General features: G+C 48.6%; 3 protein-coding genes across 4 annotated transcripts in view; 2 read left to right on the top strand and 1 right to left on the bottom strand.

Annotated features, from left to right (window-relative positions):
- Positions 1-39: 39 nt before the first annotated feature.
- Positions 40-11,871, top strand: Rer1 (retention in endoplasmic reticulum sorting receptor 1). Its single transcript, XM_028891405.2, has 7 exons — positions 40-195; positions 3,257-3,344; positions 4,873-4,977; positions 7,061-7,160; positions 8,902-8,980; positions 10,250-10,385; positions 10,968-11,871. The coding sequence occupies exons 2-7, from the start codon at positions 3,264-3,266 to the stop codon at positions 11,055-11,057; spliced, it is 591 nt and encodes a 196-aa protein (XP_028747238.1). The 5' UTR covers positions 40-195; positions 3,257-3,263; the 3' UTR covers positions 11,058-11,871.
- On the bottom strand, positions 11,825-19,258 carry Pex10 (peroxisomal biogenesis factor 10). 2 transcript variants are annotated; one of them, XM_028891403.2, is made up of 6 exons: positions 19,078-19,258; positions 18,428-18,508; positions 16,497-16,903; positions 14,936-15,111; positions 14,718-14,853; positions 11,825-13,731 (listed from the first exon to the last, which is right to left on the bottom strand). In XM_028891403.2, the coding sequence occupies exons 1-6, from the start codon at positions 19,181-19,183 to the stop codon at positions 13,594-13,596; spliced, it is 1,044 nt and encodes a 347-aa protein (XP_028747236.1). In that variant the 5' UTR covers positions 19,184-19,258; the 3' UTR covers positions 11,825-13,593. The 2 variants fall into 2 exon arrangements, with proteins under 2 accessions (XP_028747236.1, XP_028747237.1); XM_028891404.2 differs by having other exon boundaries at positions 11,825-13,751; positions 19,078-19,255.
- A 3,716-nt stretch (positions 19,259-22,974) lies between these two features.
- The window catches only part of Plch2 (phospholipase C eta 2), an 80,105-nt gene continuing 78,308 nt past the window's right edge, over positions 22,975-24,771 (top strand). The window contains exon 1 of the mRNA XM_037203255.1: positions 22,975-23,048. The gene's annotated coding sequence lies outside the window, so the exon portion shown is untranslated. The remainder of the gene's footprint in view (positions 23,049-24,771) is intronic.

Here is a 24,771-nt window from a genome sequence, read left to right as displayed (position 1 = left end):
CAGGAAGCGGAAATGGTTGGAGCTTGGGCCCCGCCCCGCGGCCATCTTGGCGGCTGGAGGCGGTGCCGCAGGACGGAACGGAAGTGCCTGTACAGCTTCCCGGATCCCGAGCCGAGCTCTGGCGGCCGCCCTGCCCGCCATCCTCCTTCCGCAGCCGTGAGGGAGACCGCGGCTCGGCTGCAGCGGAGCTGCGAGGTGCTGGGGGTGGGCTGGTGGCGCGAACCTGGCCGGGCGGCACATCACCGCCTTCCTCTGGACTGTCAAGGCCATGAGCGGGCGGGCGGGGCCGGGCAGTGCCTTTGAGGCTGGCGAGGGGTTGCCAGGGGGCCGGCCGATTTCCGGGAGGGGTCTGCGAGGGAACTGACGAGCGCTGCCCATCCCGGCCGTGAGATATTGGAGAAAGGTGGCCTGTGGCTGCCCGTACAGCTCAGAGAGTCCGGGGCGGGCATGTGTTAGGTGTCCTCTTGCTGTCCCACCACCGTGTTCGGTTTCGAGGCAAGCACACGTGTAGGAATTAAGCCTGAGGGCGAAGACATTACCGAATGGATTGAAGGGGTGATGGTTAAATGACTCTAGATTATATGGTGACATTAAGGAAGTAAAACCTCCAGCTCTCCAGGCTGTACTTTCAGCATCGTGCTGATAAGGCTACATTGTCTTCCTTGGCAGGATATCAGTGCAAGAGGGCTCCCTTTACACTAAGAACCCCCAGTGGCTTTTCTTCCTTCACTCTTAAGAATAGAGACTAGTTGGGTTGAGTTTTCAGGAATTGTGAGTTTTCAGTTCACATTGTGGAATTCCTGAATAAGTGCTCAAAAGAACATCAGTAATCCAGACTCTGTCCCTTGGATCCTGGTGTGCGTGTTGGGGGATTAGGTGCAGTGGAGGTAGTAAAGTAGAGGCCTGAGGGAGATCCAAGATGACCATCCTCAAAGGTGGGAGGGGCCCAGGCTGGAAGGGCTGTCAAAGAGGAAACAACTCTTGGAGCATGCAAGTGCTATTCCTTGGCCAGGAGGCCGTGACTCCTGATACTAGGCAGAGAGCTTTCTCCTCTGTGTCATATTCTTAGTTTAGAAGTCATGGAGTGCAGAAACTAGCCAAATAATGGGCTCTAGAGCAAGGCACGGGGAGAATGCCGTGTGTGCAGTACTTGTCTACCTTAGAACAGTTTTTAATCTTGCTTTTTTGTGATGAATCATAGAGCAGTTTCAGTAGGTATGTGACAGGCACTGCAGGTTGTGAGGCCTATCCAAAAACTAGATAAGCTCCCTCAAGGAGCTTGCATTCTAGTGGGAGGAAGTTGAGTGCTTACTAGAAAGGAATTGGAAAACAATTGTTAAAGGAAGCCAGTGATGTGACATGGAACTGGTGGTCAGTTTGGACAGCTTGGAGTGCTTCTCTGACCTTTTGTCTGAGTGAAGAGAAGAGGACTGCATATAGAACAGCTGGGCCTCCCTAATCCAGGAACAAGTCTGACGTGTTGAGAGGCTGGCACTTGCTTGAAGCCAGGCTCTGAAGCTTCAGCACAGGCTGCCATTAGATCTTCATAAGAACCTTTGAGGAAGGCAGTGAGGCTCTCGTCCCATTTCCAGATCCCAGCCCTGGGCACTCTTTAGTTGCCTTCATCCCGACGGGAAGTGAGTGCAGCACTGGGATCTGAAGCAGGCGGTGGGACTCCAAAGGTCACAGTCTTAATCTTTATGCTGCTTCTCTCAGGTTGTTAATTGGCAGTGAGTTTAATCAAGATGCAGATCAATGTTTGTCTGATGATCAAAACTCGACTAGTGTGTTTTTGATACGTTTGTTACGTATCATCTGAACCAAAGTCTTAAGCTTAGAGTACATACTTTAAAGGAATAGCCCTGTTTTTTTTTTTTTTTTTTTAATGGTCTCACTATATAGATAGGCAGGTCTGGAACTCACTCTGTAGACCAGACGGACCTCAGACTCACCTGCCTCTGTCTCCTGAGTACTGGGATTAAAGATGTGCACCACTAGGCTTAGTATTTCCTTTTCAAAATTACTCTCCATTTAAGCAAATGTGTTTTAGTGGTAAACACTGTAAAGTAAGGGAACATTTGTGTATACCGTAGGGTAAAGAACATGCCTAAGACAGCTGTTTTTTTTTGGAGGGGGGGCAGTTGAGATAGGGTTTCTCTGTGTAGCTTTGGAGCCTGTCCTGGAACTCACTCTGTAGCCCAGGCTGGCCTTGAACTCACAGAGATCTGCCTGCCTCGGCCTCCCGAGTACTGGGATTAAAGGCGTGCGCCACTACTGCCTGGCACATTCACAACTCTTAATGCAGACTTGAGTCTGGCCTGTGTAGCTACTGAGGAGACTATAAGAGTACCCATTTGCCATCCAAGGTCACATTCTGAGGTCACTGACATCTTTCAAAGGATTTCCCCAGTGTTCACATAGAGGCTAGGCCGGAAGTGTTGGGTTTACAGCCCTGCTGCCCTACTCTAGCTGCCCTATTCTGTGAGCCTGATTTCTTACCCACTTTGGGAGCTGAGACCAAGCTCAAGACTTGCTGCAGATTGAAGTCTGCTTATATGTCTAGTTTTTAAAAGAGCATCATTTTGCACATGATGAATCTGAGACTGATTGTAGCCAGAGAGTCTGCTGAAGGCTCTCAGCTGCTCAGCATAGGTAAATTTAAGTCATACTTGAATCACAGTTTGTTTCTTCTCTTCACTCTTTGTAGCAGAAGGAACTAGGACAGGATCTTATGGTCCTGATCCTCTCAAATCAACACACAGATTTGAGAGGATCAGGACCATAAGATTCTTCCTTCCTGCCTTTCAAGTAGGATTGATGACAAAGGCCCCATCCCTTAACAGTTTCCCTGAGTCCATATCTGAAGAGCTAGGTATCAGGCTAGGCCGAGCTGCTGCTTGGCCTTGGTCTGCTGATTTGTCCTCTGTGAAATCGAGAGTGATGATGCTTTTAGCTGTTTAGGTTCTGTAGTGAATTCTGCCTGGTATCCCAGCAGCATGTTGAAATAGCCAGGGGCAGATAGGGTTACATTTAGTTGCCAGATAAGAAAGGGGCAGGGACTGGTGGGCTAACTGCTAGTCTTGATAGGGAGAGGACCTGGCTCTGGGAGTATGGATCCAGGGCAGAACATGGAGAAGACAGGATGTTTGGTGAAAACGCAAAAGAATGCTTTGGATGAAATGACTGGTCTGTAGAGGGGAACATTTTCACATCCCGAATGCTTTTTTGTTTTTAAAGTATCTTGTGTTTATCTCAGTTACAGAATGTCTGAAGGGGACAGTGTTGGAGACTCTGTCCATGGGAAGCCCTCAGTGGTGTACAGATTTTTCACACGGCTTGGACAGGTGAGTGGATTTGTAGATCGTTAATAGAAATATTTGGAAGAAAAACTGACAATCCTCCTGAAGGGTGAGTTGCTGTTTCACAAAGAAAAGTTAAGCTACAACTTGCCATGGGTGCAAACTTTTGCTTTCAGGGTTTGGCTCTTTTCTTCACCATGAGTACCTGTATTATGTGTTCCAGAAAAAGGTCCGGTAGATAGGTCTGGACAGTGGGGAACCCATCCTGTTTTTGTTTTGCTTTTTATTTTTTATTTTTTTCACAATCTTGACAAATACTGAAGTCCTTCTCTTTTCTCTGCTCTTCCCACCCCTTCCCCTTCCCTGCCACCTGCATCCACTCTCCTGGCTCACTTCACCCCTCCTTTGCCTTCATGGGCTTGTTGAGTGTTGCTTCCTGAGTGTGAGCCTTTCATGTTGGCTCAGGTAGATGTAGGTCATTATGTATGGCTGTGTCTGAGGCTGCCTCACACTATATCTAAAGTCTGATTCTGTGAGCTGATGATGGCTCAATTAAAAACACCAAACTTTTGCCAGGTAGTGGTGGCACACACCTTTAATCCCAGTACTCAGGAGGCATTGGCAGGCAGATCTCTGAGTTCAAGGCCATCCCGTTCTACAAAGTAAGTTCGAGAATGGCCAGGGCTAGGAGATATATATATATATATATATATATATATATATATATATATATATATATATATATATATGTTTAAAAATGCTATAATTAAAATTTAAAGTATATTTCAAAATTAAATGTGAAATTTTAACGTGTGTTTATAGAAAAACCAAGAGTTTCCTTAGTAATGGCTATAGCTGTTTTGGCATATCTACACGCATATAAGCAGTCAAGCTGTGGTCAGCCACTTACCAGTGGGGGCAGGCAGACTGCTGGGCAAGTGCAAGGCCCTGGAGTCTTGAGAGAACATATCTGGGCTGGGGAGATGGCTCAGTGGTTAAGAGGACTGGCTGCTCTTCCAGAGGACCTGGGTTCAATTCCCAACATTCACATGGCACTCATAACTGTCTGTAACTCCATTTCCAGGAGACCTGACACCCTTATATATACAGATATACATGCAGACAAAAACACCAACGCACATGAGAGAGCATATCTGGGGCAGGGAAGAGACCCCTTGGGAAAATAGGTTTTGGGGTAGACTTTGAGCCATGAGTCTTACAGTATGGGATGATGAATTTAAGATGTGTGCTTTTTCCTTTGCAGCCCAAGTCCTCTCTTTGGGGTTAAGTTGGTCTTCCCTGTAATGATGTTTTTGGGCCAATGCAGTATAGCACAATATTTATGCTTGATTATTTTATAATGTTTTTCCTTAAGAATTGGATCTGTTTCAGGAATTATTGCAGGTAAATATTGGATTAATCATAGTCAGTGCTTCATGCTGGTATATATTATATAATCTCTTGCTGTTTCAAGCATCTCTTTAAAATTGAAACCCAGCTATACCAGAAAGGGCACTTTGTAGTACAGTGGGTGTTGTGGGCTGATGTTATGCCTTTAATTCTTGCCTTACAGATTTATCAGTCCTGGCTGGACAAGTCTACCCCCTACACAGCTGTCCGGTGGGTCGTGACACTGGGCCTGAGTTTTGTCTACATGATTAGAGTTTACCTGTTACAGGTAGGTGTGCTCTCAACTGTTTTCACATTGTGTAAATGTGCTGTTGGTTGGGGTGTTGATTGGAGGTATATTAAAGGTGTGGTCTGTAATAATTACTTTCAGGTTAGTGGGAAATGTAAGAAAAGTTTCAGTGTGACCACCTGTTTAAAGAAGATTGGTTACAGTCTGTCCTGACTTTATCATATTCTCTACCTAGAGTTCCTAGATGCCCAGGTTAGTCTTGCCTTTGCCCTGTGTCCTTTTCTGGGTAACAGACCCTGTGGTATCCCTCAGACCTTGCTGTGTGTCTCTGTAAGCATAAGCTGATCCCTGAAATCTTGAATGGAGTGTTGAAGACTCAGGGTACCATGAGTGACTTTGGTGTTCACCTGGGTTTAGCTGTTTCTGAGCTACTTCTATGTGGCTAAAGCAACATTAATAGGTTAATAGATATAGTAGCTTAGGCAGTTCTGCAGATCTGTAGGCTGGCTGTGGACACTTTGAACAGGTGGCTTCTACTCAGACTTTTTGTTTGGAGCCTGTTACTTCCTAGTTAGACACTTGGTTTCCAAGAATTCCTTGCAGACCTGGGTTAGAGGCTTTTAATGTCTATAAGTCCAGAGGAAGGCAGCTTGGAGGCCTCATCTAGAGTATTTCTCCTCTGCTGCCATGAAAGGTGATTTTCTTATTTAAAGCTCCTTCCTTCTATTCATTCATCTATCCACCCAGTATTTAGAAGGACATTAGGACATGGGGCAACACATTTATTTACTGGATTCATTGATGCATTCACTACTGTGTGAAATTCTTCAAGTAAATGTAGAAACTTGTCCTTTATTGTTTCCATTTTGAATTTATTTCTGTGACTAGAAACAGTGTTGGTTTAGCATGACATGATGGTGGTAGGCTACTCTCTGGTTTATTCTAGAAGGACTTAATCTGTACTGCATGTCTGAAATTAGTGTTGAATTTCTGTTCATTGGAACTTGGTCGATTCACTAGTGGAAAGACTGGACTGGCAGCCTTGGGGTGGGGGTGGGGCACAGCACACAGGTTGGTTGTACTCTGTTCTGAATCAGATTTGTGTCTGACCTGGCATTCCTCAGAGCTTGCCTTTATCAAACATGATAGCATATGTGCATAAAATTGACTTTTACATCTAGCTTCTAGTTGTCTGACTTGAAAATTTTTTAGGCAGAAAAGTTTCCTTTTGTTTGTATGAAAAGTACAGGCCTTTAAAGGTGTATGGTTCAGTTCTGGAAGTCAATGAGGGTAAGCTTGATGCTTTAGTGTGCTAATGCAGAGACTGCAGGGATTCCCAGTTCTTTGTCTTCTCTGGAAAGTTGGGCTTGAAAACTTTACTCTTGATTTCTTGCCTGACATGGTAGTCTTTAATCCCAGCACTCCAGAGGGAGAGGCAGGCAGATCTCTTGAGTTCAAGGCCAGCCTGGACTACAGTGAGGTCCAGGACAGCCAGGGTACACAGAGAAACCCTGCCTTGAGAAACCAAAAAAGAAAGGAAGGAAGGAAGGAAAGAAAGAATGAACGAGCAGCACTTTTCTCCGATTTCCCGGTTCTGATTCTGGATTTCTTCTGTGAGGCTGACATTCCAAGTGGAGTATTTTGATGCTGTCTACATGGACTGCCAGCTGCCGTGTGTGTAGTCATAGCTGACAGTCTGTTGTAGACTCCTTGTGAACCTGTTTGCTCACAGAGGTTTTGAGGCCAGGAGTACACTTGAAAGTCACACAGGTACCCAGCCCACATTAGCCCTATGGGGCAGGGCAGTGTCTTTTTGAGGAAAGCTTTCTTTTCTGCTATAGCCAGTCCTGGTCAGGACTGTGACTGACTGTCATGCACATTTGCCTGGACCCTTAAAGAAGGTTGTTACCTGAGCTCTGGGTTGCTATGGTCATATCAAACCCACAAGGTAAGTTGAGGTTAATGGTCTCTGTGGAACATGCATTTCAGTCCTAACCACTTCACCTTGAGTAAACCATGTTCATAGTGCAACAGAGCTTCATGGGTACAGGCTCAGTGAACTGGTTCCAGCTGGCAGTGGTTGTTGGGCTGCTCATTGATGATGACTTTCCTTCTCTTCCAGGGTTGGTACATTGTGACCTATGCCTTGGGAATTTACCACCTAAACCTTTTCATAGCGTTCCTTTCTCCCAAAGTGGATCCTTCCTTGATGGAAGACTCAGGTACAGCAGGGGCCATTGGGGTGTAGTCCAGGTTGCTCTATGCCTCTACTTTCTTGGGATAGTCCATGGGTCAGGGAACATTTGGACCTGAGCTTGTTATATTTGTATGTGCTTGCAGTGTCTGGATCAGGATGAATTTGTCTGTAGGATTACTCATTAAACCCCGTGCGGCTGTGAAAATTTTTTTTTTTTTTTTTAAGGTTTTCGAGACAGGGTTTCTCTGTGTAGCTTTGCGCCTTTCCTGGAACTCACTTGGTAGCCCAGGCTGGCCTTGAGTTCACAGAGATCCGCCTGGCTCTGCCTCCCGAGTACTGAGATTAAAGGTGTGCGCCACCACCGCCCGACTAAAGGTTCATTCTTGATCCCTGTTTTGCTTAGGAGGAAACGGAAGGCCTGGGTTCAATAACACATCCAGAGTCACACTGCAAACATGGGACATGTGAGCAGGGAGGGTCTGCTCCTCTGCTTCCTGCTTCAGAATTCATGTTAGGCACCTCTGGTGTGACAAGAAAAATACAGAAGAAATGCAGCACATATCAGTAGAACCCTGGTTGCCAGGAGCTAGTCTAGGTTGAGGGCATTGGGTACTCACTGGTTTCTGAGTTGAAATGTTGTTGGTGTATTTTTGTGCCAGGCTTATGGGCTTATGTTGTCCCCAAGTGAGGCCAGCTTTGACAGATAGTGAACAGTGGCCTTTGCAGGAACTCTGCTTTCTTGGAGGGGATGCTTTAATGCTGATTTCAGATTCGATGATTAGAAGCATATCACCATTTAGGGGAGACTTGATAACCAGGAGCATTTCCTGTAGATTTCAGCTTCTCTGTCTGTAAAATAGGATAGATGAGAAGAGGCCTTGCACTTGGTAGTCCTGGTGCATAGGCTGTCCTCCATAGGTTTTGTGGACAAGGACAGTCTTGCCTGCATTCTTTTTTTTTTTTTGTTTTTTGTTGGTTTTTTTTTTTTTTGTTTTTTGTTTTTTGTTGTTGTTTTTAGACAGGGTTTCTCTATGTAGGTCTGGGTGTCCTGGAACTTGCTCTATAGACCAGGCTGGCTTTGAATTCAGAGATCTACCTGCCTCTGCCTCCTGAGTACTGGGATTAAAAGTGCGCCACCACCGCCCAGCTTTTTTTTTTTTTTTTTTAAATGTGTGTATCATATGTGAAAGTCAGAGGACTTGCAGAATTTGGTTCTCTCTTACCATGTGGATTCCAGGGATTGTCTGACTTGTTAGCCAAATGTCTTTATCTTCGGAGCCATCTCAGTGACACTTAATTTATTGTGATAATGGCTGAGCCATCTCAGTGACACTTGTTAGTTCATTGTGATAATGGATTTCTGTGTATTCCATGCTGGCCATGAACTCATCTTGCTTCTGCCTGTCAAGTGCTAGGATTATAGGCATGTACTACTATGTGGCCTACTTTCTCTCTTTACTACTTGTTTTACATAAATGTCAGTTTATCTTTGTCTTAACTTATATAACTATGTAGTACAACAAATGAAAAATCTGTGTGAAGTTGAATTCTTTTTTTATGCATTTAAAAGGTGCACAAGTCTTTTATAAAACAAGTCTTGCCAAGAGTTACCTGCAGACCCCACAATTTATCTCTGGTTGAATAAAATTTGTTGCCATGTGTGAGGCATAGTAGTTCATAAGCATTTAAGGAAGACTTATAAGTGGGGACAGCAATCAAAGGTAAGAGGCAGATGTTTCATCTCTAGCTGATATTTTAACTTTCAGATGATGGCCCTTCATTACCAACCAAACAGAATGAGGAGTTTCGTCCCTTCATTCGAAGACTTCCAGAATTCAAATTTTGGTGAGTTGAAATTTTTTCTATTGAAAAATAAAATAATACATCTATACATACCTAATTGTTATAAGCACATAGTAATTGTCCATATATGGGGATATGGAATGACATTTTGGTACACATATATTGTGTAATGGTCAGGGTTAGAGGTATTTTGAAAGAAGGCCAGCATTGTTGCTCACTGCTTACCCTCTTGTCTACACGTAGAAGTCATTTCTCCTGACCAAATCATACCTTATTTCTTCAAGACTTTTGTGGAAGATACTTGGGCTATTAAAATAGACCAATTTTTGTCCCAGTTAGTTCTTGGTTTCTTAACAAAATGAGAATTTTGTTGTGCTTTGTTTGCATGTGGTGTGTATTAATCTAAAAGGTAATGGCAGTGTTGGGTATGGGGGTGGGTCACAGGGCTCTCTGGGGGAGACCACCACTTCACATTGCTTTCTCTTGGGTTGGCACAGTAATCTAGAGTTAGTAGATGAAGCTGGTTCCATAATGAAGGGTCTTAACAACTGTTTTCCAGGCCTTGTGCCTCCTGTAGGCACTACTGTTGATTCAAGGCCATCCTGGGAAAGTTAGGCCTTCCAGAGCAGACACCCTGGAAATGCTAGGAGACCAGGAAGAGAGTAAGTGTAGTGTAGCTCCTTTTATGACCGTCTTTGAAAAGGTCAAAGCTGTGGCCTCCTGGCCTGTCTTTCAGACCATCTTCTCCTGGAGCACAAAAAGAGCCAAAGTCTTTGTTGGCTCAGTAAATTGAATGAGCAAACTGAGCTCTTCGAGTGTTTTCACCCGTGGAATCTGAGTGGGATGTGATCGGGAGAGGAAATTGAAGGTGGGCAAGGAACCCCTAAGGAACCTGGATGCTGTTGTGTAGGAAAGAAGAGATTGTGGGGATTTCAGGATTATAGAGCCTGACAAGAGGTGTGATGATGGTGGCAGGGCTGTGTGCTGGGGTGGGAGGGCACTGTGCTGTACGTCAGGCCTGGGTTAGTGCTCCAGATGGCAGTTCAGGTAGCAGGCATGCGGTACATTGGGCTTTCAGTGGGATGTTTTACACTTTGTGTAAGTTTAAGAAGTCTTGGCTTTTCAAAGGCTCAGAGGAGGACTTGGCTGTGGTTCAGTATGGTACACACAGACTGACTTGACACTAGTCTGATGTTTCTCTAGTGGGTGCCTCCGAGCAGGCAAAAGGCAGGAGTGGCTGTGGAGGCCAGAGCAAGTTGACAGACGCCTGGTGCTCCTACAGATCATACTAACTTCTCCCTTTGCTTTAAGGCATGCAGCTACGAAAGGCATTCTTGTGGCTATGGTCTGTACCTTCTTCGAGGCTTTTAACGTCCCAGTGTTCTGGCCGATCCTGGTGATGTACTTCATCATGCTTTTCTGTATCACAATGAAGAGGCAAATAAAGGTAAAGATAGCAGCCCTGCTGTGCAAGATGACGGTTACCAGCCCGTGACTGCAGTATCCCTGGGAAAGCATGCTTAGGTCTTAGTGCTGGGCATTGCCTCCTGTGTGTGATGACTGATCTGTGCATAGCTTCTGGCCAAGGCCAACGAGTCCCAGACTACAGGCCCTCTGTGAAAGAGAACAAGTGGGCCTTCCTCGAAGGTTGCCGGAAGCTGAGTAGGAAAGCCCTGGGTAGAGCCAGGTTGGGCTTGGGCCTGTAGTGCCTCAGTGGCTCTTTCTAGCTCAGAGCTCCAGGTCCTGTGGTAGCCTGCTAGAGTGTTATGGCACATCCTCAGATTGGAGGTGTAGCTGAACCCTTAGCTCTTTGTAAACAGAGGGTCATGAAATACTTTCCAGATGTTGGGATTTCAGACAAGTCTCTAGTGGGTTAGAACTTCTGGAGCAAATTGCTAGCCTCTTGACTTCAGATGTGACAGGCAGAAGCAATCGAGGGGGTGCCTTTGGCTATTCAGATCTAGGGGAAGGGCTGAGCAGGAAACTGTTTTGAAATAACTCAAGTTTGTTTGTGTGTTTGTTTTCCCAGCACATGATTAAATACCGGTACATACCATTCACACACGGAAAGAGGAGATACAAAGGGAAGGAGGACGTGGGCAAGACATTTGCTAGTTAGAAGCTGGACTGAATCTGTCACACGTATTCAAGAACGGTTTTGAGCCATTGTAACAATGCCTTTTTCTTCACATAAAGTAGCTGATTATGAGGAAGTTGAATTTTCTTTTTTAAGAGGAGCCTCAATGATTTGTATCTGAAATATCAGGTTCTTGAGGAAACTGGCATTTAAACCAAATTGCATTGATTTCTTTTTCAGTGATGTTCATGTGTTTGAAGTGGACAGATTTATAGTGAACCAGAGGCTTGGGAGGCCAGGTGGGTGGCAGCGAGCGGGAGGGAGGATGGGAGTGCAGCCCTGCCTTCCTGACCACACTGAGGCCACTCCTCTGCGCCAGCCTGCTTCTTACCTGTGAAAACGAATGTAACACTTGGAGGGTGATTTTTCACGTAGCTCTGTGGGGTTCTCATGCCAGTTTCTGAATCTCATCTCACTAGAGATGTTTTTCAAGTTGGCCTCTATCATAATGACTCAAAACTTTGTTCTTAACTACCATGATTGCTTTTGAGGGCCTGGAATTATAAATATATATTATATTTTAATTGTTTGAGATTATTTTGACACTTTCCTTTGATACGTAACATATTTTTCTTTTGATTAATTTAAACTTGTTCTCATGCAACAACCTCTAAGGAAACAGAACTAGCCAGAGCACACCAGGTTTGGGGGTTGTCACATGGCCTTCTACTTCTATGGGGAAAACAGAACCCCTCCGCATGTCAAACTTTTTGATGTGATAAAAATAATACTCTAAACATTTTACTAAGTGACTTTTAAATTCCAACTTTATTAAAGAAAGTGTCCCTTGCTTGTATAGTCTTCGTCTACACCACAGTCATTCTGCTGAAGCCCAGCTTGCTGTTGACAGCTGTAGGAGGGGAACCATTACACCAGGTGGAACCAGGAGAGCAAACACCTCAGGTGTAGGAGGCATAGAGGCTGTCAAGTGCAAGTGGGCTTTTTCTCCAGGCTGTGACCCATTCAGGACCCTACTCAGTGGTGTTTCTCCTCCATCCTACAGGGTTAGATACTAAGTCAGCCATCTGGGTTTTCTTTTACTGACACTATGATGCTCCTTTTAGAGCCACATTTTGTGCATTCAACCCATCATTTTCTAACAATGTTCTAAGGGTTTTGGTTTGTTTGTTTTGTTTTTTAACCATGTGAGCACTTGGAGTTCGAATCTGGACATTTTTGTTTATATTTTCCACGTTGTTTTCCTCATCACTGACTAGGCTCAAGGTACGATGGAAAGAAAGTTGGGTGTCCCTGGCCAGAGCAATGAGTTACAAACGGGGTACTGCGGACAACTGTAGAGTTGTGTTCCAGGTTCCCACAGGGTCCCTGAAGTTACCTTATGTCAGTCTTGGTCCCCTGCTCAGCCTAGAGGGATGGTTCCTGCTCTTGGTAAGGGGACTTCACAAGGAACATTGTGACCTCAAACACCACTGCTGGTGGCTGGGCTTTAGACCAAAGGTTCTATCAGGACACTGTCACACTGTTTTATGAAGTCTTTCTAGATCTTCTGGGGTTTTTTTGTTTGTGTTTTTGTCTTTTTGAGACAGGGTTTCTCTGTGTAGCCCTGACTGTCCTGGAACTAGCTCTGTAGACCAGGCTGGCAGATCCGCCTGCCTCTGCCTCCCGAGTGCTGGGGTTAAAGGTGTGCACCACCAGGCCCAGCTAGATCTTCTGTTCTTAATGTACCTACTCTGTGGAATTAAGTCTCTTAAAAGATGTGCCAGGTTGTCTTTGACATTAATTAATTTTAAAAGCTTGGAAATGTCAAATGGAGGCAAGAAACAAGCTAGGGACAAGCCAAGAGGGAGCTGGACACAGAAGTGACATTGGGTAAGCAGGTCACACTTGTTCATCTAGGCCTCTAAGCAGATACGACTCACCTAACTTCCTCAGAGGACTGGCATCTGAGACACATGGAAATTGGTTTATTTCCAAGCCAACTCTGCCAGGTAGGTGAGATGTTCAACAAGTAAAGATGCTGCTGCCCAGCCCAACCTGAACTTATTCCCTGAAAAACACGATAAAAAGAACCAACTCCTGCACGTTCTCTGATCTCCGCGCATGTGCCGTGGCATGTGTTCATCTTCACTTCATACAATTAAAAAGAATCTGCAACTCAGGGAGCCCCCATTCCTACCCATTAGGCCAAGATGAAGACCTTCATTTTTCTTAAGGAGTTGGCAACATGTATTAATAAGCACGTGGCAAGTGTGTTAGGAGTGCTGACCTTGGTTGGTGTGGAGCCCACAGTGCAGTGCTTCTCTTCTACCCTAACCCTCATCCCTCCTCTTACACAGACCTGAGTTAACACCCCCAAACCCCCCAACTTCTGAAGCAGTTTTCAGCTTTGTGGCTTGGGGAGGGAGGAGGAACCCATTACCTCCAGAAACTCAGAAGAAGCCATGATAAGGGGCAACAAACTCCTACCCCATGTGGAGTATTGCCCATTTGCCCCTGACCCTTTCTCTTCCCAGGTAACTGTAGTAGTTTACATGACAAAGAACAGTGTGTGAGGATTTTATACTTCTGTGCAATCACAGTGCTGAGGATAAACGCTGTGAACTTCCATCCACTTCTTAGAGCCGTTTGGTGATGATCTAGTCCCATTCAGCGGTAGTGCCTCAGGTAGACCAGCTTCTGGGGTGGGAACTTCTCCCTGCACAGGGGACACTCTGTCTATGGGGTGGGGTGTATGTGTCACAATGACTGTATACTGAGTCCGGCCCTGATCCCCATTTCATCTCTTCCTGTTCCACACACACGCACAGCTGTAAGTCAACCAGAAAATGGCCTCTCCCAAGGTCTGAGTCCTAGTGGGGCCAGGCATGGGACAGTGCTGACTGAGCATAGCTGTGCCCACCCACCCTCACCTATGAACCTTGGATTTCTGGGGCCTCTCCTGGGCTATTCCTTCTGACTAAGTCTCTACATGTCTTCTCAGCAACCCTGGGCCAAGAGCTGTAGAGGGGAGGGCTTCAGACCCCACCAGTGAAAGACATTAGACTGTGTGCTATTCTACGCTATTCTAGCCTCCCTTGTAGAACTTCCACCAGGCCCAACTCTAGATGCACCTGGTGTTTGCTCTCAATTGAGAGACAGGACTTGTTCTGCCATCTGTATGAGAAAGGAGGGCACACATTCCACACTTACACATGCTGGCACTTGGGAAATGCCCACTATGCAGACTGCTGACTTAGCAGTGTGAATGCTTGTGTTTTCTGTACTGCAGCCCAGGACGCCCACCTCTTAGTTGTGAGAAGCTCCTTCTCACTTGTAGCCTTGGCTTTTGGCCAAGGCTACAGCTCACTGGCTAGACATGCCAACCAGGGTCCTGCTGCTTATAGGAAGCAGTGTGCTTTGGTCATCTGCCCTGCCGGAAATGGTTCAGTGGCACACAGGGACAATTTGGTGTGTGCACATGTCCAGCATCCTAAGTGTGCTGAGCATATCAGGAAGCAAGACAAGTCTGTGGTTAAGTATAGCCTGAACTGTGCACCTATCTTCTGTCATTCACCTGTATATTCAGTCACACCTCAAAAGGGGAATTTTCCCTTCTGACTGGGGACTTCATCCCCAAGTTGAGAGGTTTGAGAGGTGGGGTAGCTTCACTGTCAAGGGTTGAAGGCCTGGGAGCAAACATACCTTAGTGTTGCACCACTCAGTGATGCACTCCCAGCAGAAGAGGTGGCCACAAGGTGTAGCTGTGGAGTGTCTTCGTTCCTCCAAGCACAGGGTGCATAGTGGGGTTCTGCAAACAGCTCTGTCTTCCAGGGAACTCCTGTGGGGGTCAAGACACATCTCAGGTGAGTGCACCTTTCACAATCTCAGGACATGCCAAAGCAGCTGAAGCCCCTGCACACCTGCGGTGGGACAGGTTGCGGTGCAGCCTCCACTCCTTCCTAGCTCGCTGCTTCTGCCTGAAGCTGTACAGCTGCAGCCCAATGGACAGTGCCAGATGCAGCAGGGAGACGAGTCCCAGCAGTCGGTAGCTTGTCCGAGCCCTCAGGTCCTCTCCAGGCAGGCGGCGAGTCCGGAGCTGCAGAGACAGGTGACCACCACCCCCACCCCCATCAGGATCCCCCAGGATCTGGTCTCTTGTCTGCTGGAGGTTTTGTGTTCAGCCAGTCCTCCCCTTGGCACTGGGAGTGTCCAGAGAACAAGAACCAACCAGGGAGGTGGGTTCAAGTATCAGTAGTGAGGGAGAACCCTAGCTGTCGGCTGACCTTGAGGCATTAGATGAGAACTGAGCCAGGAGGCTAGATGGGTCAGGAAAATGGGTGAGGACTCTGGAGCTGTTTGGGGACCAGTTCAGAGGAAGAAGAGGAGCCTGAGGAACAGCGGGATGGGGAAGATCAAGGGGAACCTGGACAGGGAGATGCTGTCCCTTTACTGAGTCCTCTGTGACACTTTAGCCCCCAAGGATACTGCCCTCTCATCTGCTGTAGCTAGTGATGTAACTTTCCATCCACATCACAACAGAATTGTGCTGTCTTCCACTTCCTATCCCTTCCTACTGGCAAGACACCAGGACACATTATGTCTTGGGCTGGAGCAGGAAAACAGGATAACAGGCCCTACAAGTGAACCCAGTGTCCAGTATTCAGTAGCCATTAGGGAGGGAGGCACAGCTGCCCAACTAAATGACTGCTGGGAAGATTTTGCTGGATAACCCCTTGTCTAGCAGAACTGAGGTTAAACCTGAGACCAGACTATGGTTCTATGATGAGGGTGTGTGGGAGGGATAATTTAACTGGAGGGAGAGATGGCATGTGGTCCCCTCTGACAGGAACTTCGAGCAGCTCTGGTGGGTGGTGGGCATGGAGGCAATACCCAAGGGGGGTTGTTTTGGGTAACAGGATGCAAGGGTATTGGTAGACAGCCAGAGTGTAAAGAGGCGGGAGCAACAGGGTTAGTGCAGACCAAGGTCTGGCCAGTGGTGTGATGAGGTGATGTGCTTACTGTGGGAGTATATCTTAGCCCACGCCCGAAGACCATGCCTTTCTGGTAGGGCTGCTGGATGGTGAACAGGGGCTTCTGTAGGCAGAGATGAATGGGAAAGGCCAGGCTCTGGGCTAGAACCTGCACTTGACACCTCCTGGAATAAGCAGTGAAATGGACACAGCCACGGGCCAATAGTGAGAAAACTACTGTGGGACTAGACCTAAGTCCACTCAGTCAGTGCCTGGCTCTGCTGCCACACATGTGCTGGTGAAAGACTTCTTTCCACCTTCAGTTTGTGGAAACTGGACTTCCTGGGCCTTGTAGGAAAATATAACTGAACAAACTGCTGTTTCCCAAGTGCAGGGTTTCACTTCCAACTTGGAAACAACACTTGGCTGTGATCATGCCATCAGCATGGGTCCCAAGGAGGCTGCTCAGAGGACCCATCCACATTCAGTCCCCCTTGGCATTGCTACTTACATAGCTGATCCCTGCTAGTCTCTTGGCCAGGTGATAGAAGGCACCGTAGATATAAAACCAAGCAACATGGAACCGATGGAGGCAGGCAAGGCCCTGTCTAAGGATAAAGACTGCCCGCTGGAGCGTCCTCCTTTGCTGTTCTGTCAGGGTGGCTGCATGGTGACGCACCCAGCGCCTTGCCCCTGATCGGCTGCGACCTCCAGATAGCAGACTTCCCTGTGAAGCCCGTGTACTGTCGCCATCGGTTTGCAGCTCCTGCTCCAGGGGCAGCAGCGCCTTGTCCAGCAGGTAGGGCAAGACAGCGTGCAGTGTGACCAGTACCCCACGGCGGAGCCTGGAGGGCACTCGCTGCTGGGATGGGTCCACCTGGATGATCCCAACATACTCCTCTCCAAGTGTCTGGTAGCCTGAGGATTAATGCACAATGATGAGGATCCCACACAGGGACAAACTTCAAGGACAGCTTGTTCCCCCGCCCCCCCAGCATCATCAGTCACCCTGGAACCTGCCCTTCCAGGCTGTTAAATCCACTGTGGTCTTGCTGTGATTTCATGATGTGACAGACTGCAGCTCTGGGCTAGGCCCTCGCTTCCCATCGGTTCCTGCTCTCTCTCTCTTTTTTCTTTGGGGGGGGGCGGTTAAGACAGGGTTTCTCTGTGTAGCTTTTGGAGCCTTTCCAGGAACTCACTCTGTCCCAGACTGGCCTTGAACTCATAGAGATCGCCTGCCTCTGCTTCCCGAGTGCTAGGATTAAAGGCATGCGCCACTACTGCCTGGCTTCCTGTCTCTTCAGTCTTTATTTGTTACCGGTTTTCCAGTCCCTCTTCTGCCTAACCAGTATCCCTTGTCCAAGTGATGGGATCCAATCTCGTGGTTTCCTACCTTCCAGATTATGGCTCAGTCTGGATCTGGTTCAGTCCTGAGATGTAAGCCCAGCTGCTTACCTGACAGTATCACATGGAGTTAGATAAAACACCTTCAAGCCTACCCCTGCCAAAAGCTAGCTTCTAGTTGTCCAACCTGGGAAAGTCCTGTTTTCTTACACCCTGCAGAAGGTAAAGCCAGGCCTCTTACTCCTGAGGCCAGACCTGTGTTGTACCTTGAACTACTCTTCCATGAGTCTCACTGTGATCCTGTTGTAGCAACCTCTGCCCTCACGTGTCTGGTCATGGCCTGCAGTTAGCCTCTTCCTTTGTATCTTGCAGTGCCTCATGGCTCATAAAAAAGGAAGGCCATTCTCCTGAGAGAGGTCTCTTCAGCGACTGGCTAATTGCTTTGGTTGACTAGAAGATTATTTTCCCCCAGACTTGGTGTTTTGCCCTGAAGAGCTCAACACTTATCAGGATGCGTTACAGTGTCGTTCCTTGGTGCCTGCTGTGTCTCCCACCGCTGAGTGTAGTCCTTGGGGGCAGGTCACCCACAGTGACTTCTCCAGGCATCTCACAGGCGCTCTGCATTCCTTGCTTGCTGGATGTTGAGCTGGCACTGGTGACCTGTGGCCCTTACCATACCTTTTCTTTCTAAAGGACTATCAGCTTTTGTGTGTCCACCTCACCAGGGTTTAATGGCCAGTATGTGATGAGTCAGTACTGACTTGCCTTTTGCCACTGAGAAGTGGGTCCTGGGGTTGGGGATTTAGCTCAGTGGTACAGCTTGCCTTGTCTAGCAAGAGGAAGGCCCTGGGTTGGGTCCTCAGCTTGGGGGTGGGGGTCCCAATAACACCCTTGGAAAAGTCCTGGGTGAAGGTCCTCAGGGACATACAAATGCAAGGAGAGCCCCTGGCTGAGGGCTGGCTTCTAGAGAGCTCGAGGGCCGTGCCTCCTGTGCCAGTGGCTTTCTTCCCTGAGGCTGTATGCAGGGATTCTAGGAGCTGCTCAGTGGTTGTGTGGGTTGTGGCCCCCCAGTGCCAAAGACCTGCCAAGGACTGCTACCTGCAATTGTGGTGAGGCCAAAGTAGGCTATGTCTGAGAGCAGCTCAATCTCTTTCCTCCACTCCAGCCATTTCTTCGCACCTAGAAGAGAAAAACATCACCTCTGAGCAGGTGAGGTGGGGTCACCGAGATTCTCTCCCCCACCCGGGTGGAGGTGGTTAAAGTCCAGGTCAAATCCCTCCTCTTCTAGGGCGACCTTCAACTACTTCTCTCTCTTAGGCTCCTCTGCTTCCCTGCCCTGTCCCCTCTCCCCACATGGTTGACAGGAATGACTCCGAGGGAAGGCCACTTCCTAAGACCCTCTCAGCTGTGACTGTCTTGAGTCGGGAACTGTCCTAGAACTTCGGAGGCCCCAGGAAAGTCTAGGTAGTGCCAACAACACCTGTTTAGTATCAAATCTCGGCTCTCTCAAATCCCTGCCTGTGAGATCTTTTTGGAAACCTCCACGTGCCTCCCTGTAAGCGTAATACTGTTAGGTCCAACCTACAGGGGCGTATGAGAAGTGAATGGGCAAATGTTTTAGAACACTGAGCAGGCACTGCCTGGCGCAGAGACCTACAAAGTGTTCTGCAGTGTGTAAATCTGTTTTGAGCCTCGCTTTCCTAAGGAGCTTCGGAGCTACTGCCTGTCGGGGTGCCCAGGGCGCTCACCCGCTAGGCTGTGCAGCGCGCTACCCGCCGCGCTCCGCAGGCCTCCCAGGTAGTAATCGTCCTTCTGCGCTGCCCGGATCACCTCAGGTGCACCTGCCAGCGACATGGCCCGAGTCAGTGAGGTCGCACCGCGCCGGCGTGCCCTATGGGCGGGGCCTGTGACGCTCGACGTGCCTCGGTCGTGCGGCGCAGGCAGTGAACATCACGCGGACGAAGGCGGGGCCTAGGCACGGTATCCTGAGAGGCGGGCAACCCACGGGAGAGGCGGGCATCTAAGGGCGGAGCTATTGGAGGCAGGGATGGGGGCGGGGCCACGCAGGAGGGGTGGGGTCGGTGCTTTCGGTGGAGCCACGCAGAGAAGCGGGGGTGGGTTCCGTGCTTCGAGGGCGGAGCCACGTAGTGGAGTAGCGAATATTGAGAGGGATGTTGTTGATTCGTGGCGGGCAGGACCCTGAGAGACCTCAGCCTCGCAGATGTGTTTTTTGCTTGATTCAGGTTCAGTGTTTTGGCAGTAGGTACATGTCTCTGGGACTGTAGGAGTGGACTCTTTTAGGATAGTCATGTGATCTCATCTGACTACTGAAGTCCCCAGTTCTATTTTGGAGTTCCTCCGGCTGCCCCTGCCCTGGTTTCTTTGGCTTGGTTTGGACAGCCCCAAATAGTACCTTTGACCACTGCCAGGAGGCAGTCACGTCTCAGGCAGAGGCACACGCTTCTCGCCAAATCAAATATAACAGCTTGAAATGCTGGTTCCTTGAAGGCCCAAGGCTGCTGTGTCCCTAGGAAACTTTTTTCTCTTCAAACTCAGAAGCTCAGTTTTAACATAACTGTGAGGTATGGCCTGCTCCTTTTATGGGACTGCATTTTCTGGATTCTCCTCTTAACCATGGGGAGCAAGACCAGACACATTATCCCAGGTTTCTGTTCCCAGGGAGACGCTTAAGTGTCTCTCTCCATGGGCTCAAATCCTAGCCACATACTCTGTCTCAGCTGTTGACCGGTGTTTTGACCCCTAGGTTCCTCCTTTGTGGGCTGTGGATATAAGGCACTCCTAGCCGCCTCCTCTCAGGGCCAGACCACAGGCTGGCCGGCAGGTGGCGCCATCAGCCCATTTGTTTTACTAGCTTGGGCAGCTAGGGACTATTACCCCAAAGATATCCTGCAGACTGGGAAACAAGAGGCCTTTTAGCAAGGAGAGAAAGTGGGTGGATGAGTAGTGACATCATTGTGAATCAGTTCTCTGGCCTGAAGTCCCTCTTTGCTTTTCAGCATTCTAGGGTTCCAGGACTCTGAGGTGGTGGTCAGGTGAGAGTTCTTGCTGGGGACAGGGCATGTGCCCCTGTCACCTTCCTTTTTATCACTCTTTGTCTGAAGCACAGCGGTCCTGGGCCTGAGCCTTGTGACTAACTCCTTGTAAACTTTCCCTCTGCTGCAGGGATGGAGGACAAGAAGGCCAGGGTCCTGAGGACTTGAGGGAAGACACCAGAGATGTGACTGACAGGTCTAGTCCTGGCTTTGACTCTCCCATATCCACCTCCTGGGCGGGCCACCCCAGTCTCTGAGCCGAATGTCATTCCCTGTTATCAACTGCAGTGGGGTGTAGCAGGAATCTTAAAAGTTCTTATTAATAAGGGGAAAGAACAAGGGAATCCGTGGCTGATATGTAGAACTAAATTATATTGTAAAATAAAATAAAATTTAAAAAAAGTTCTTATTAATAAAAACAAACCCGGAGCCAGGTATTGGGGTAAATGCTGGAAGATCAGAGAAGCAGAACAAGCCACAGCCACCTCACTTCGCCAGTTCCTCAGCTGATCCTGTTTCCTCAGACTGGAAGCCTCTGTGTCCTCATCCAGAATGAATCTCAGATCAACTGTTTCTTGAAAGCCTGAAAGCTTAACCAGCTAAAAGCTTCTAGTTTCTGGTCCTCACGCCTTATATACCTTTCTGCTTTCTGCCATCACTTCCTGGGATTAAAGGCGTGTGTCACCATGCCTGGCTGTTTCCAGTGTGGCCTTGAACTCACAGAGATCGGATGGATCTCTGCCTCTGGAGTGCTAGGATTAAAGGCGTGTGCGCCACCATTTTCTGGCTTCTATATCTAGTGGCTGTTTTGTTCTCTGACCCCAGATAAGTTTATTAGGGTGCACAATATTTTGGGGAACACTATCACTACAGTGGGGTTCCTTGGGGACACTGCACTGGAGCATCTCTGGGCTGACCTTTGACTGCCCCCCTCGGGGCCCTCACTAGCCCTGTGCCATTGACAAGGGACAAGGTATGTCCTGCACATTTCTTTACTTAGTGGGCCTCAGCTTTTTGGTCTGTAGATCAGGAATAATGATGGTGATTAGCTGGTGTTTATTGAGCGACCCCCATGCTAGTGCTGGGCACATGGATTGTTTGGGTCCACATAGAGATGCAGGTGGGTAGTGGATCTGGAACAGGATGAAATTCTGCATTTCTGACACAGGAGCTTCTGGAGCAAAGGTCAGCCATCATAGGCAGTGTTCACAGTTTTGCCCCTCAACAACAGCTTCTATATTCTTCATACACTGGGTATTTCATTGTCCTACCTGATGTTCTTTGCCAGGAATGCTAGCTCTGGCCACACTGTTTTCTAATTTTATTAAATAATTAAATTTACTGTGTGTGTTATATGCATATGTGTGTATGCATGTTTGCATATGTGTGGGTATATGTGGTGTGTGTGTGTGTGTGTGTGTGTGTGTGTGTGTGTGTGGTGTGTGTGTGTGTGTGTGTGTGGGTATATGTGTGTGTGGTGGTGTGTGTGAGGTGGTGGTGTGTGTGTGTGTGTGTGTGTGTGTGTGTAGTGGTGGTGGTGGTGTGTGTGTGTGTGTGTGTGTGGGGGGGGTGATGGTGGTGTAGTGCAAGGATGACATCTGGCGTCATCCTGGATTGTGCTTCCACTTTATTCATTGGAACAGGGTCTTTTAGTCAAACCCAGAACTTGCCCATATGGCTAGTCTTGTTAGCTAGCTTGCCCTGGGGATCCCAGTGTCTGCCTTACATGGCTGAAATTACAGGTGGGCCACCTCACCCATCAGGTGAGCTCTGGCATCTGAACTGTGGTCCTCATACTGGGGCAACAAGCACTTTATCCACTTAGTTCTATACCCAGCCTTATCTGATCATTTTTACCATAGTTCTGTAGATGTGGGGAGGCCAGGGGACTGGGAGGGGATGATCAGCAGGTGTCCCCTCTACCCCAGGTTATTTATTCCTTCCAACACCACCTAGCAGACTGGTGAATGAGATGGTGAGTCAGCACACACAAGCTCTCCTTTGCCTGAGTCTGTGTGAGTCCTTGTAAACCTTACCTCTGCCCCAGGAGGGGTTTACTGTTTTGGTGGTTGCTGTATATATCAAGCCTGGGATGGGGCTCCACACAGCCGCCACTCAGGAGGACAGTGGTGAAGCAGGAAAGAAGGAAAGTGCAGCAAGTACTTTTCTCGGCCTGATCTAGCCCTGGGGTTGCACTGTTGGGTCCACACTGTTGGATTCCCTGCTTTGAGGCAGGGATGTTCCCAGGTGATCCTGCACTGGACTTCTAGAGCCCCTGTCCTCACTGGTCAGCTGGCCTCCTGGGAACCAATGCTGTCTCTGAGGGAATGGTGAGGGGAAGGCTGCCTTAGTCTGATGGGTTCTAGGAGGCCTGCCCTACCACCTGGGGCTTGGAGCAGGGGTGAGTCCTGGGGCTCCTTAAATTTTCCATTGCACACTGTCTTTAACTGTAGAGAGAGGGGCAGAGGGACTGGTTAACTACCCTCCCAGGAGCAGTTCCTGTACAAGGACGTGACTGTTAGGGTGGGGCTGCCCCATGCAGGAGGCCCCTCTACAGGCGCCACAAACCTGGAAAACAGGTTCCTCCACCCAGAGCAGGCAAGCTGGAGGCTCTGAGAGCACACCACAGCCAGCTGCCTTGGTTGCTGCAGATTGGAGCCCTGGAGGTACTGTGGGCACCAAGAAATGGTGTGGGTATTGGAGGGAATATGAGGCCCTAGAACCAAGCCTGGGAGGCTTTATTGATAGAGACCTCTGAGAGCCTCCCCAACTACTCCTGTAGGCTTGCTATTAAGGGTAAAACTGAGGGCAGGAAAGTTAAGCCCTTTTTGGAGGCTATGTATCCTGGGAAGGGACTCTGGGTAGTTCTAGGGGCACAGGCAGGTGGCTGGGATGCTACCCTTCACCAGGACCCAGGGTAGAAGGGGTTGTGTTCCTGTGCTGGTCCCAGGAACAAGAAAATTTGGATTCTCAGTGCTGAGCCAGCGTGGGGCTCCAGGCTTTGTGCAGTCTCAGAACGTGGGGCTGAGATGGAAACAGAACCCTGGGCTGGGGAGGGAGGAAGGGGCTTGGTCCTGGTGGCATTAGCTCAGGTTAGAGGTTGCAGAGGATTGAACCCAAACCTGGCTGGTCCCACTTCCACACATCTCTTTATCTGCTGATGGAATGGGTTGTCTAGCATTGGGCAGCAAGACTTTATTGGTGGAGTGAGGGGTCTTTATACTGTGACCATCATGCTGACCTGTGCTGGATAACAAGGGGCTTACATAAAGGTTTTCAGGAAGCCAAGCGGTGGTGGCGCATGCCTTTAATCCCAGCACTTGGGAGATAGAACCAGGCGGATTTCTGTGAGTTCTAGGCCAGCCTGGTCTACCGAGGAGTTCCAGGATAGGCTCCAAAGCTACACAGAGAAACCCTCTCTCGGAAAACCACTCCTAGGGAGTGGATATCTGGAAAGACTTTCCAGAGGAGGAGGGGCCTCTATCCATGAAGAAAATGTGGCCATAAAGGCACATGCAGGCTAGGGATGATGGACAAGTTGTAACTGAGCAGGGATACAGGCTGACTTTCTATACCCCTCCCATAGGATGGAGGGCAGGAGGGCTGGTCTCCCTAAGACAGTACAGGAAGCAGTACCTTAAGAGTAATCACTGGCCCCAAGCACATGGGGCAAGGCCAGTGAGGCTTGAGGGAAGCCTAGGCTGGGAGTAGAAAGGGCCTGGAAGGTCAGGTTCTGTGGGGCTCTTTGTGGGCAGGGCTAGGGACAGTGTAGCTAGCTGCTGGGAGCTGTGGGCTAGAGACTTGTGAACTCTACTGCACTCACCCAGCAGTCTCCCAGTATAGGGGTAGAATCTGGAGCAGGAGGTAGTGGGGAGAATGGGTAGGGAAGGCACCTGCATTTCAGGTGTGCCTTCGTGTCTTTATTTTTCCTAGGCCTCAGCTGTCAAACAGGAGAGTGGAGGTTCCACCACCTGTACTGTAGAGCAAACCAGGAGGGCAAGCATGGGTCCCCTCCTGGCTCAGGGTCTGCTGGGAGCTGGTGGTTGGGTAGTAGAGGCTTTGACTGCAGGCATGAGTCTGCCGGCCTTTATCAGCATGGATCCTATGAGGCAAGGCTGGGACCCAAGACATCTCTGGGTCCCTCTGCTCTAAGCCAGGGCCCACCCTAGAGCTTGGCACATGCAGAATGCAGAATAAGCAAGAAGCTGCCAGATGGTAGTGTGAAAGCTTGTAGTTGGGTGAGGGTGATAGAACCATAATTTCTGATCTCTGATGATCCCTGGATTTTCAGAGAGATGCTGTGATGCTTTCTTGGCCTTAGATGTGAAAGTCAAGAATGGTCAAGGCTGGTGAGCACCTCTGTCTGTGGGTTGTGATGACCTTGAAGGA

The sequence above is a fragment of the Peromyscus leucopus genome, chromosome 2 (genome assembly GCF_004664715.2).
Source record: "Peromyscus leucopus breed LL Stock chromosome 2, UCI_PerLeu_2.1, whole genome shotgun sequence".
NCBI lineage: Eukaryota > Metazoa > Chordata > Mammalia > Rodentia > Cricetidae > Peromyscus > Peromyscus leucopus.
Note: the sequence above shows the minus strand (reverse complement) of the source record. Positions and strands in the feature narration are given on the sequence as shown.

Bases quoted from the DNA above. Each gene is read 5' to 3' on its own strand.
- Rer1 (XM_028891405.2), top strand. From the start codon at position 3,264: ATGTCTGAAGGGGACAGTGTTGGAGACTCTGTCCATGGGAAGCCCTCA. The intron at 4,978-7,060 runs GTAGGTGTGCTC...CTTCTCTTCCAG, and splicing joins TTAGAGTTTACCTGTTACAG to GGTTGGTACATTGTGACCTA. The intron at 7,161-8,901 runs GTACAGCAGGGG...TTTAACTTTCAG, and splicing joins TTCCTTGATGGAAGACTCAG to ATGATGGCCCTTCATTACCA.
- Pex10 (XM_028891403.2), bottom strand. From the start codon at position 19,183: ATGTCGCTGGCAGGTGCACCTGAGGTGATCCGGGCAGCGCAGAAGGAC. The intron at 16,904-18,427 runs GTAGCAGTCCTT...ATTAATCCTCAG, and splicing joins TGGCCTCACCACAATTGCAG to GCTACCAGACACTTGGAGAG. The intron at 14,854-14,935 runs GTGTGCAGGGGC...TGACCCCCACAG, and splicing joins CGCAACCTGTCCCACCGCAG to GAGTTCCCTGGAAGACAGAG.